The 12,955-nt window shown below is 42.4% G+C and overlaps 1 protein-coding gene across 7 annotated transcripts in view; it reads left to right on the top strand.

The window, feature by feature from the left end:
- The window catches only part of GHR (growth hormone receptor), a 150,731-nt gene that overhangs the window by 24,412 nt on the left and 113,364 nt on the right, over positions 1-12,955 (top strand). For 2 of the 7 annotated variants that reach the window (XM_038125366.1, XM_038125370.1), the window contains exon 1: positions 7,538-7,670. The exons of 2 other annotated variants lie outside the window; for them this stretch is intronic. Coding sequence is in view for 3 of the 5 variants with exons in the window: in XM_038125364.1 (XP_037981292.1) it covers positions 7,222-7,670 (449 nt within the window). In the remaining 2 variants the exon portion in view is untranslated. Of the gene's footprint in view, positions 1-6,975; positions 7,671-12,955 lie in introns of those variants that run through there. 3 more of the 7 variants (XM_038125364.1, XM_038125362.1, XM_038125365.1) reach the window with 3 other exon arrangements.

A 12,955-nucleotide genomic window follows, 5' to 3' on the forward strand; every position in this document is an offset into this window, starting at 1 on the left:
ATGATGAGCAGGTGGGCTGCTCTGGTGTAGGAGCTACTGCTCAATTTGAGTCTCCACTGATGAAAGGAAGTAGTCATCAGACCCTGCTTAGAGTGAAGTCACCTATTTTCCTGGAACCCAGCTTTATATTTAGCTTGACCCAGATCCCATGATGGAGCTCAGGAGTTGCATAAGAACACTGCTGTTCTCAGGACCCTGCTCATTGGCCTCCCCAAGGAATGTGGTATGCATCATATGTCTATCATCTGAGGTAAAATATTTTTATGCAGCTCCATTCCCCAGAAAGAGGTGGGACACACCCCAAACTGGGTGACTCTTGAGGCCATTTCTGTGCCCATCAGTACAGTTTTGAGCACCTTGCATCATCAAGGCACAAGCATGCAGGATGAAGAGTTTGAAACAATCATATGCAGGAATTTCACCCAGGCAGTGATTGAGGGCTAGAGGACCATAGATTGTGTGGATGGACAGCCAGAACACTAGGAGGACCTCACGGAGGAGAAGAACTTGTCATGTTAGACTAAAAGGGTCCAGAGACCTGTATTTTGACTGTAAAGTGGTTATGGCTGCATTAAGGTTACTGATGGGAGAATTATCAGTGTAGTCACATCTGCAAAAAAGACTCTATAATAGGGAAACCAAAGAACTACAGAGTCATGGGTTTGATTTTTACACCTGATTAGATGGATGATACAGAGTAGAACTGGGAAGCATGTGAACAAACACAGTCTTCCTGAAGAGCCAGAGCACTACCTTCCATTATCTTAGGAACTTCCACGCACATACAAATATTCTGCCTTGACAGAAACTTCCCTGTGAGTATTTGAATGACAAAATAATGCAAGTCAGGATATTCCTTTACTGATACTACAATTTTCTCAAAATGGTGAATTGTTGTAAAAACCCAAGCTCTCCAGACAATGGTTGACGTTGTCCTGAACAGAAGCACACCCATTATCTACAGATGGCAACAGCACGTATGTGATCAGTCTGTCCATCTCAAATCCCTTATTGTCACAAATGCTTAAGATCTGTCAGCTAGACACCTTAGGCAGAATCATGAATTAAAGGATGCTGCTGTTCCTGGAACTAGCAGACTTATGAAAACAACAAACAAAATTACTGTCTAGGTGTGCTCACATTCTTTGACTAGCCCAAGAAATTTAAGAATCATCCTTTATACTCTGTGACCTTGACCAAATTGTTGTCTGATGTCTTTTGCATGGTAGCACTACTGTTTAACTGTAAAGTGAATTTAAGTAGACTTAATTTAAGTATTCTACTTAGAATTTAAGTAGATTTAAATAATCAAGGATGGAGTCCGCTCCAGCTTCTGTGTTCTCCTTTCATCTTAATCTGAGAGACAAAAGAACTTGATGTGGAGAGCAGGAACATGTAGCAAAAGTGCAGAAAAATGCTCATGAAGCATGGGTAGACAATGAATACATGTTCTGATCAATTAAACATAAAATACTTGGAGATGTGGATTGGAGATTGTGATTGTTAGGTCTTTAACATGTTACAATTTAGGAGTTCAAATGTAGGAAAGCAACAACACTTGTTTGAAGTGTCTAAACCTTTGGGACACTTAGACAAAAGCACTTTAGGCAGAAGCTCTTCCAGACCCCCAGACTTGTTCATTGGCAGAAGGAAATGGAGGACAATATGGTGCAGAAAGTGGTTTCAGGCTCTGGATTCCAGCTTTGCAATATGTGCCTAGTCACAGTCTTCAATAAACACTTGATAGAGTAAGGATGGGATTCAGTAAAGATACAGAGAGCAATAACAACACATTCATAAAATAATACACACAAACACACCCATACACAAGTATGTATGTGTGTGTGTATATATATATATATATATATATATATATATATATACACGCTATAAAATTGATTGATGTTTTCCACTGTTCATTTGGAGAAGTTCTTCTGGCTAACATCTAGGATGCAGGACCTGTGCAGTGCTGGGAATAGGCCGGGACGAGCTTTGATATTTCTTGCATTAAAAAAGAGCAGTGAATATATCAGTTGAACCAAAACCTTAATCTCTACAGTCCTCCATCTCCCTTCTTCAGAAAAAAAGCAAGGAAAATACCACAATATACACCTTTCCCAGTGAACCAGAAAGTCAGTGTATTCATTACACAGCCAGATAGGTCTTTGTTTTATATTAGCTGTAAGTAATGACATGATGGATGACTTAGAAACAACTGAAAGAGAGAGCAAGAGACCTCAGGCTGTGGCAGAGCATTTCTTCATTTTTTCCTTTCTTGCTTTGCCTGTGCCTTCTTATACTGCATGCATGTTCACATTGATTCATTGGAGATTAGTTCCTAAGAGAAAATTCTCTGTTTCCACAGATATTTATTGGTTGGGTAATTATTCTGCTTTTGTATAAAGTATTTGGGGGAGCTTTGCTCTGTAGCTTTAAAGGAAGTAACCCAGACAACCCACAAACTAAATTTTTCCACATATTCAGAGGCTGAGAACAGACCTGCTATTAAATATTGTTTTTACTTTTATATACAGCAAGCACTGTGCATTCCCAGCTCTTGGTACTAGTCTGATCATGGCTGGAATATGCATTTTATTAGTGTGGTTTCTTTTTGTGGCAAGCAATCGTGTGTCATGGTACTTTTTTCTGCAATTCTACTTATTATGGAAATTTAGATTAAAAGAGAGCTTCTCTTCTTTAAGCTATTCCTTATTTCTTCATGAATAAGGAACATTAAGAAGGTGAAGGAATGAAAAAAGAATTAATTTTTCCCTGCACAGAATTTTGACTTGCTATTATCCTACAAACAAATATTTTGATGGAAAACACAGTAAATGTCTAAATGACTGATTAACTCTCTATGAAGGTTATCACCTAAGTTTCACACACTGCCAGTGGAATTTCTTTCCCCTTAAGTTTTTTTAAAGCATGACATAAAGGGGGTAACACTTATTCATCTGGATCATTCTCTAGCTCATTTCCAAAAGATCAACATGTTTCTTTTACATTCCCCATTTTTTATCACCATCTAGATAAGATCAGTGGAGATTAACTGGAAAAAGGTTTGTGTGGTATTACTAAAAACTATGGATTCGCAATCCCTGTGCTTGCGGGCCAGTAATCTATACCTGCCCTGTTTAATATTTGCATCAATGACCTGGAGGAGGTACTGTGTACTCTTGACAAGTTTGCAGATAACACCAAACTGGAGGGATTGGTCAATATGCTCAAGGGCAGAGCCATCTTACAGCAGGAGCTAGGCAGGCTGGATGAGCAGGCTGATGGGACAAATGCAAAATCCTGCCCTAGGGGAAAAAAGCCTATGAGGTGGCACACAGAGATATTACCAAACTGGAGTGACCCAGTGAAGCACTACCAGGATGCCCAGATCAGTAGTTGGAGCATCAGCCCAGAGACAAAGGGCATAATGAGAACTGAGGAGTTCAGAACTGAGAAGAAAGGAAACCTCTTGTCCCACAGGACAGTGTAACAGTGGAGCAGGTTGCCCCAAGATGCTGTGCAGCCTCCAGACATGAAAGTTTTTGAAACCCAATGGCATAAAGCCCAGCAAGATTTGTCCTCTTCACTGACCCTGCATTGAGCTGGAGGCTGGACTGGAGAGCTCCTGAGATCCCTTTCTAGTTGTGCACTTTCTGTGTTTATGATTGCGTTAAACAAGAAGCCAAGAAAATAAGATTATAGATTTAAACTGCAGTTATGAATGCAGAATATTAACAATATTTTTATTTAATCTGCCTTCTGCATTATTTCATGCAGTTTTGAAAAATAAAACTCTTTTTGTAATTAGTGTAAGTAGTTTTTCACTCAAGAGAAACATAACCATGCTCACTTTAACTTCAAAGCAAAGGGAATTTTAAACTACTCAGACTAAACTACCTTTATTCAGGCCTCGCGTAAAAGCTCTGCAGGTAAAGCAATATCAATTAAGAGTGCATTTTGCACTATTGTATTAACAAAAAGCCCAACAGCAAAATGTTATTTTCTTTCAATACAAACTACTAGACAAAGAAACCCCTTTATTTTTTTAGCATGGACCTTGCATGTGTACCCCATTATATTGATCCAGAAATATATAAATTAACATTGTTTTTGCTGAGTATAGGCAACTACTGCCTGCTAAATCAAGCCACAGGAGTTTGGCTGACAGACTTTACCAATACAGCTACCTTTATGTTGTAAAAGCTCAGATTTTTGCCACTACTTACAGTAGGCACTCACTGGCAAGCAAGACTGGCAGAAATTACAAACACCACTTGCTTTAGACACTTAGCAGTGAAGGAACCTCTTTCAGATGAATTATCATGAACTGCGCTGTTGGAATTCTATTTGGCACCCTGTTGATACACACCGCATTATACACTATTGTAAACAGAGAGCAAAACCAGACTCAGACATAATTTTGTCTTCTGCATTTGGTTCCAGAGCATCATGCTCAGGAAGGATTTGAACTTTTTTGAACACTGTTTGGAAAGGAGTGAAGAGGAAAGGGTAGGTGTAGCCATCCCTGGATATTATGTCAGAGCAAATGGTCAGAATTCAGGTGTCTTTACTGAATGTCCTCAAGCCAGACATGCTTCTCCAGGCTTTTGAAGGAGATTGGATGGAATCTGGAAGAGTGATAGATAATACAGCATAAACCAAAAAGTGAAGAACGTGGGCATGGATGAAGTTATAAGTAGATGTTTTCTAACAGATGTATAAAAAATACAACCAATTTCTATATTGTTACCGAGATAAGACTCATGCTTCACATGATACCAATCTTGGGTATTTTACTGCTAGTTTATCTGGGAGATTAAACTACTGCCACAGATTAGCAGTACTAAATCTAGTAAATAGTATAATATACCCTGAAATCCTCCAAAGAAACAGAGAAAAATACTTATCAAAAGACAGACCTTTTTTATCGTTATTTTAATAAGAGACAAGCCAAAAGACCACTGACAATTTATTATGCTATTTATTTGTATTGGGGTGATTCAGAAAATTCAACGTATTTATCCTACACACAAGTGACATGCAGCCTTGTGCTTCTACAGATCCAAGGCCAGCTGTAGATAATGTGGAAACTCCACTCTTACCTACCTCCGGTCTTTCAAGCCGCCCCACACCCTCACAAGCCTTCTGATTGAAAATTTCTTTGGCTGCTTTTGCCTAAATCTGGTCTTGTTGACAGTGTACTGTGTTTGACATTAATCCCCATGAAACTAAACTACCTATCATGTGGAGAAATAAAAAAACTTTATCTAGTATAGAGAAAGTCCAGGCAGCCGTAAACCTAGAATATATAATAAATTGACCGATTTATTGTTATCCAAGCTTATTTGTACATATAATGAGGGAGCAATAAATTATTTTCTCTGGTTTATTTATGTGGTATTTTACATGTTCAGCTCTCACTGCCACTTAGTTAATGCAAACCAGTTTGTCATAGTCCCAGGTGTTACTATGTTATAGGAATGTTGTATTAACAAACTCCATAAGCATCTCTGGAATCGTCCCTTTTTATCATAGTGCTTCAACCACCAAACTATAGGGCCAGGATCAGATCTGTGGTTGCAATTTTTAACACACTGAGTTGTTAATCATGCTTTGCCATAGCTTCAGCACAAATGGTAAGAATGAAAGGCCTGAATAACAACTGCGAGTTTGGCAGCACAGGCATCTCCTGGGACATGGTGGGTATGTATTCCCTGACCAGTGGTAAGAAGTGGAACCTAATGTCCTTTGCACATATATTAATGCAAAGGCAATGGTATTGTTCTATACTGTGTTTAAAAAAGTGTTTAAAAAGTGTTTAAAAAAATCTGTTCCTGTGATTTTGAATGGGGGAATGGCAAGAGATGGTTCTGGTAGGTTCTGGTAGGAATAAGGAAGATGAATCTGTGTGCCCTCAGTTTAAAACCTCAAAAGCGATACTTTCATCATATACTTATCAATATGTGAGATTTTAATTCCCTTAAGTGAATTGGAAGCTGATGAGATCACATCTCATGATCCATCTCACCCCTGATACGTGCCTTCAGCCCCCTGGAATCACTTTGCTTGCTCTGGGCAGAAGAAGCCTGGATCAACAGCACAGCTGAAGACAGATCACTTGCTGCTCACAGGTCAGTCTTTGAGAACACCAGCCTCCTAAGACAAGCAGCTCCCAGTCTGGGAGCACCTGGTTCAATAGGAAGGGAAGGGCAGCACCGACCTGAGCAGCCAGAGGTGCCAGGAACTGTTCCCAGCCATTATAGTCAAATAATTTCCATATGCTGGCACTGCTATTCCTGTGCACCCAACACAGCAGAAAGCTTGGGTGAGACACAATGCTCTTCTATTCCCAGTTAATTTCAGAGTGGGCTTTGTGACTTACTGAATGATTGTGAAACTCTTACAACACTGATCTGTGGGACTGTCGTCCCACCTTTGTTTTACGGGGAAGCCAGATGATGAGCCATTTTGAAGGTGGGGCCACGCACGTGACAGGGGACCCCGTAAGGGCCTTAAAGATCAATGTGTCACTCCTGAGGTCACCTTTGCACACGTGGGTCTGCCTTCGGTACTTTGTCAGTGCAAATGATACCTAAATAAACTGATGACGGTATGCTCCTTTTTAATGTTTTCTTTCCTAAACAGTTTTTCAGAAGAAGAATCTTTTATTATTTTAAGACAATCCCTAGCAGACGCTCTCCGTTTTCCTGTAGCTACCTTCTACACTCACACTACTTAGCCCTGTGCGTGCACTGCCACACACCTGGTCGCGGAAGGTACCATCCCTTCCACCAAGCAGCCGCGCCCGTGGCACGCTGACACCCCCTTCACCCTAAAATCGCGTTCGTCGATCCTGAGCACAAACAAGACTGCCAGATCTGCTGAGTCCCTGCTTCAGGCTGGGCCAGGAGCCCGGGGCTCGCCCCCGATAGCCATCGCCGGTGGGACTGCGCCCACAGCCCGGAGCTGGCGCCGGGGCCGTGCTCCCGCCCGTCCGGCCGGGATGCGCGTTGCAGTAGCCGCCGTCCCCGTCTAGACGGAGCCCCGCGGCGCAGCCGAAGCGCCAGCACCGGCGAGGCTCGGGCCGGGCGGCGGCGATCCCCGAGTCGCGCCGAGCCGCCCCACCCCGCCAGACACGGTCGCCCTCGCCGCTCTGAGCCCCTCTCCGACGCGGCCGGGCCGGCAGCTGCCGCGGTGTAAGAGGACGAGCAGTACGCGGCGATGGCCGCTGAGTGCCCCGCGCCCCAGCAAGGCAGGGCAGGCACGGAGCGGGCTGCGGCAAGCGAGGCGAGTGCCACCGCCGCCGAGACTGCCTCCGCCGCCGCCGGGGGACGGCGTATGGGGAGGGGTATTAGGGAGCGCTGCCCGCCGCCCCCCGCCCTGTGCTGCTCTCCCCTCCGTCCCTCCCTCCCTCCGTCCCTCCGCTCCGCGCCGCTCTGTTCTCCGCCCGGCCCGGCCCGCCCCGCCCCGCGGGAGGAGTGCGGGCTCAGCCCGCCGCCCCGCCGCTCTCGCTCGCGTTTTATGACGGTCGCTGCCTCCCCAGAAGTTGGGGCCGGCCGCGGCGGCCGCTCGCTGAAGCGCTCCCATGGTTCCGGCGCCCGCCGAGGGGGGGCACGTCCGCTGCCGCCCGCCGCGCCGCCGAAACTTGGGGGAAGTTTCCGAGCGAGTCGGTGAGTACCGGGCGGCGGCTCCGCGCCGCTCCCCGCCGCCCGCCTCCCGCCTGGCGCGGCCGCGCAGCGGCTTCCCCGTCCCCGGGGGCGACGGGACGGGGTCCGGCTCCTGTCCGGCTTCACCTCCCCTCGCCCGGGATTGGCGGGGGATCTGCGAGCTTGCCCCACGGTCCCGGCCGGAGCCAGAGCCGCTCCAGGAACGGGGCCGCCCGTGTCCCGCTGCTGTGGGCAGTGCGGCGCCGGAGCCGGGCCGGGACCGCGGCGTCAGCTCTGGCCGGGTCTGGGACAGCGGGCGGGGGGCGAGAATTCCTGTCACGTCCCATGGTGTGGGTGATGGATGGGGTGCCGGAGAAGAGAAGCCTAGCCTCGGAGATCTGGAGAAACAGTTTTCTTCACAGAAACCCTCTTTTCTGTGTGGACTTGGATTTTAAAGCAGAGCAAGAATGGTCGTTTAGCTGCCAGCGTCGCAATCTTCTCCGCTGTAATAGACCTAATCAGAATTTTTCTACTGTATAATTTATTCCAGTTTATACAATCCTTGCAGTTCCGACCAATTTTTTTTTTTTTATTTTTTTTAATGCCATTTGTCCATAATTTTGTTTCTTATTGTGCGGCATGTTGTAAGTATTGCATAGGATAAAAAAATAGAGAATGTTTTGCAAAATAAATACTGCAAACGTTCTGAGCAGAAGTGTGCAAACAGAGGGGTTATATAGCATAGGAGTAACTAGTGTTTTATCATAGTAACTTCTTTAGTAAAACTTGTTGCAAACTTTCACAGGGCTAATGCTGGAGATCAGTGAGTGGATGTGAGCTAGTTACTCATCTTTTCAGTACAGTATATTTTGTTTAGAGTATAGTGTATTATTAACTTTATGGCGCTCAGTCACAGCTTAACTTTCCTTTTTGTGTAGCAACTACAGAGGACCCACACCTGGTCATCTTTCTGGTCATGATTGTGTTGGAAGTAAGAATGAAGCAATTAAAAAACCTGTAACCCACCACTTGAGTTGGATCCCATTTTATTAATGCTTTAAGCAAGTATTTACTGATACGAAAAATTGAAGTTATTTGTCAAGATCTTTTTCGCTTAAATACAAAAGACTTTCAACTATAGCATAGACTTGGTTGCTCACATCAGCAATGAAAATGCAGTTGGGCATAGAATCAATTTAAGGAGATTTGGTAAGATACATTTAAATGCTGGTGTTTATTTAAAATATGCTATTTTGAATATTGAGATTAATGTACATTGCAATTGAGATGTCTTGTGGCTCTGAGTGATAAATGTAAGTAATACTGAAAGTTATTCAGACAGCTTGAGCTGTTTGAATAGGAATGTGATGTCTTTCATCTCCACCACATCTCAGTCTCGCATTACTAGAATTGCTACTTGCCGTGTTAATTCATGATGTTAGCATGTTCTAATAATTATGAAGGATTGACAAACAAGACAGCTTGCAATCCTTTTGAGGAGCAGTTTCTAACATTGCCAGTAAGTGGTAGTGGTACTTTTATCAAATATATGATTGTAACTGCTGAAACTTACACTAATGTACAGAAAAGTTATAGACACCCATCAAATATTTTTAAATTCTCTGAGTATGGTCAATCATTGTTTTCATTACCATGGGCTGTTTCCTCTCCTGGTCTTCATGTATTTGCACAGCACAGTGTACCACTGTTCAAGTGTAAAAAATCAAAGTCTCTGTAGAGGCAGCCCACAGCACTGCTCCCAGAGAGCACATAGGTGTTTGTGCCACACTGGCTGTGTTGGGGAAATCTATAGAGCTCAATTCTAGACATCTTGACAAACTGAAGTAGTAGGGGAAGTAGTAGTAGTTGGGGAAATCTATAGAGCTCAATTCTAGACATCTTGACAAACTGAAGTAGTATGTCATACTGTATATGACCTCTTGTGCCCTCTTCCAATAAGAAATGATCAAAACCTCTGAAGACAAATCTCCCGTTGACAGATTGGTACCATTCCTTTTCATGACCTGGAGACTAAGGAAGTATGAGTATATAGTTGTCCTTTGAGACCATAACTTGCACTTTCAGGGTCTCTTTTGCCTGACTGTACATACATGTCTAAGTGTTTATATTAACTGGAGTTAGGCCTTGCTCCTGTTAAATGAGACTTTTGCTGCAGAAATTGTGTTTTATCTTGCACCATTGAAAGGAGCATTGAATGGAATAAGTATAGTATCCTGTATCTTATTTGAAATATCAGATTTCCATGAATAAAATATAATCTGCAAATATTTGTTATTGAGGAAGCAATGTAGGCAGAGATGGTTTGATTTTTTTTTTCTCTTATTGAAAACTAAGTGCTTTATCAGACACGACAGCCCTTGCTTGCATTCAGCCTAGTTGAAGATCTTGCAATCTTAAGGTACATATCAAAACATTTCGAAAGCATTGCAAATTAATAAAAATTATAGGAATACCAAGAAGGAGGAGTAAAGTTGGTGTGGTAAGAAGAGGCAAGGCTACCAGCAGTAATAATGAGTCTACTCAGCCCACTTGGGAGTGCTTCAATGATAGGTTAGCTAGAGAGTCAGATTTCTTTTAAATAAAAGTTTTTCTTCTGTTGTTACCAAATGTTTGTGGGATGGAAAGACAATTCTTTGGCCCAGTGGAGCTGAGGTAATAAGTCTGGGGAGAGGGCAGTATGAGGAAAACAGGGAGAGAGGTAGTAGGGTTGCTACTTCGGTGTGGTGAAGGCAAAAGGCTGATGCAATGAGATACTAGCTTGGCAGGAACAGATTTATGTCAGGACTTGAAGGAACACTTTGTGCTCAAACTGTTTATCACTAGGGAAATCTTCCTTTACCGTATATGAATCCTAGTTTAAATCTTTGTATGAGGTGGGTGTTTGTTTACACATTATTTTAGTTCATGAGAGATGGAACAAGTGTGCTCTTACCAAAGAGCTGGTTTTCAGTGTATGAGAAACAATTTTTCCCAGAAAATTGAAAAGGCTGTTTTCTGACAGAGATGAATGTTGTCCATATCACATGTAGTGCAGATTATGAATTGAAAATACATTTAAACACATATTTTATTGACCTTTAGAAAGCATGTATTCTATTAAAAATACCTTAATCACTAAAATTAGTTATTTTCTTCATTATTAATAAGTTAGTATAAAATAAAGGAATTTCACAGTAGCAGGATGGCTTGCAACGGGGTAGAAATTAATGTCTCACTTGAATATAATGTGCCTTGCTATTTGCTGGGCATTTCAGATGTACAATGTTGTGAGGATGTTAAAGAGAATGAAAATCACTCTTACTGATGGATGAACTGCTGGAAGACACAATTGGTGGTGGATGCATGTGGACAGTCAGTTGGGTTAGAGTAACTTTCCAGATGTAATATTGCTCCACTCTGTTGCCGTGTACTCAATAGCTGAAGGACTACATGACAAATCAAGCATTTCTGAGTTTTAAAACTCCATCTGGCATGCTATTCATACTTACCATGCTAATTTGAACCATTTATGTTTATCTTTTGACTTGCCAAGAGATCCAGACTGTCATGCCAACGCCCATACCTACTAAATCATGTTCAGCTTTGTAAATTACAGTTACAAAAGTACTGCTGTTTGTAGTAACACAGTCTGCAACATAGTCTTTTGTCCTGCTGTGCCCATGCTAGTGATTGGATTTTGTGGAAGGGATCTGCTGTGTGGGATCATGGTCCTGGGGGGGAAGGTGATACAGGGCTGCATGGAGAACACTGGAGAGACAAAAACCTCGGCACAGTGACTGCTGGTGAGAGGATATGAAACTCTGGTAAATGTAGCAGAAAATTTTAACCTCTCTGCATTAAGAGAATAAACACAGCACCCATTCTGTTGGTGTGGAATGATAGATGCTTCCTCGTTTCTCCTTTTCTGTAGCCATTTAACAAGACTCAGAGCATTAGTGCATTGCAGCACTCGACCTCCTTGGGCTCTGCATCCGGCACGGAGCGACTACTGAGGACGGGTTCGAAGTATGTGAAACTGAACTCAGAATGTGCAAAGCAAAGATGCTTTGCTGGCTTTGTGCTCATTAAGGCAGCAGATTGCTGTCTCTGATCACTTAATACGCTTATTGCTTGTAGTTCTAGAACAAAGGTGATACATGAAAACATAAAAACAGTTAATCAGTTGCATTTAAATAGGACATTAACAGAGATGGAGATAATATTTAGAACTTCAAAAGCTGTTTAAATACTGTCACAAATCCATTATGGTCTTCAAACTCTGTAATTTGGTCTGTCCAAATATGAAATATTCTTTTGGATGCACAACAGTAATTTTATACAAAAAAAATCAGTAGTTAACAGACAACAACTCTGAGAGAAGTTTGGAAAGAGGTTAGTAATAACAGCTCTAATGTTACAGCATTCAAGCATTTAAATAGAATTTGAATTTTACTGCCTTAAGAGAAAACAGGATCAGTAAAACTCCATATTGCAGTGAATCTGTAGGATGAGTTGATGGTTTGTAAAAACTGTACCTGTGTTAGTCCTGTGAACAGATATCTTTGTGCCTGACCAATATGCAAAAGTTTTGGGTTTTAATGCATACACAGTGTATCTCTACAACCTTATTGGTATAGCCAAACAACTCCCTTTGTGCCTGTTGGAGTTTGGGGATAGTCTGACCATTAAGTACAGCTTGTAGGACGGAAGAAACAGACTGAAAGAACCATCCCATTTTATTTCAGCTGTCTCAGCTAAATGAGCATGCAGTCAGTTTCTGCCTTACGTGCCTGTTTACCAGCTGCATCAAGCAGTTTGATTGCTGCTGTGTTTCATGTTTCTTTGTTTTTGCCTGCCTTTTTCATACATGTGTTATGTAAGTGTGACCTAGAGAATGAGTTGGGCTCTTCTTCATTGCATGACTGAAAATATTGTTTAAATTTTTTATGGAATGCTTATTAAACTGTGTTTGCTCAAGAGCCATGTTACAAGCCTACTTTATAGTTGTTCTTAGCAATGCCTTGTTTACTGTTTTCATCCAGAACAGCTTTAACTGTTTGGTGTTTTGATGGTTTGTGGCATTGCTAATGGCCTTATGTGATGCTATAAAAAGTGAGTGATAAGAAAGTAGGATTCCTTCTAGATGGTGGTTCTTGTCCCTTGCTTTGCATGGGTTGAAGAAGACCGGTTGTGGTTTGGTTTGGGACCAAACTTTACCTGTTCTGCCAAGAATAAGGAAGATCTGATGCAAGGACTGAGAGAAGAACAATTAAAAGCTGCTGTATCTTTGGGTTTTGATTGCATTTTAT

This window comes from Motacilla alba, chromosome Z, assembly GCF_015832195.1.
Source record: "Motacilla alba alba isolate MOTALB_02 chromosome Z, Motacilla_alba_V1.0_pri, whole genome shotgun sequence".
Lineage (NCBI taxonomy): Eukaryota > Metazoa > Chordata > Aves > Passeriformes > Motacillidae > Motacilla > Motacilla alba.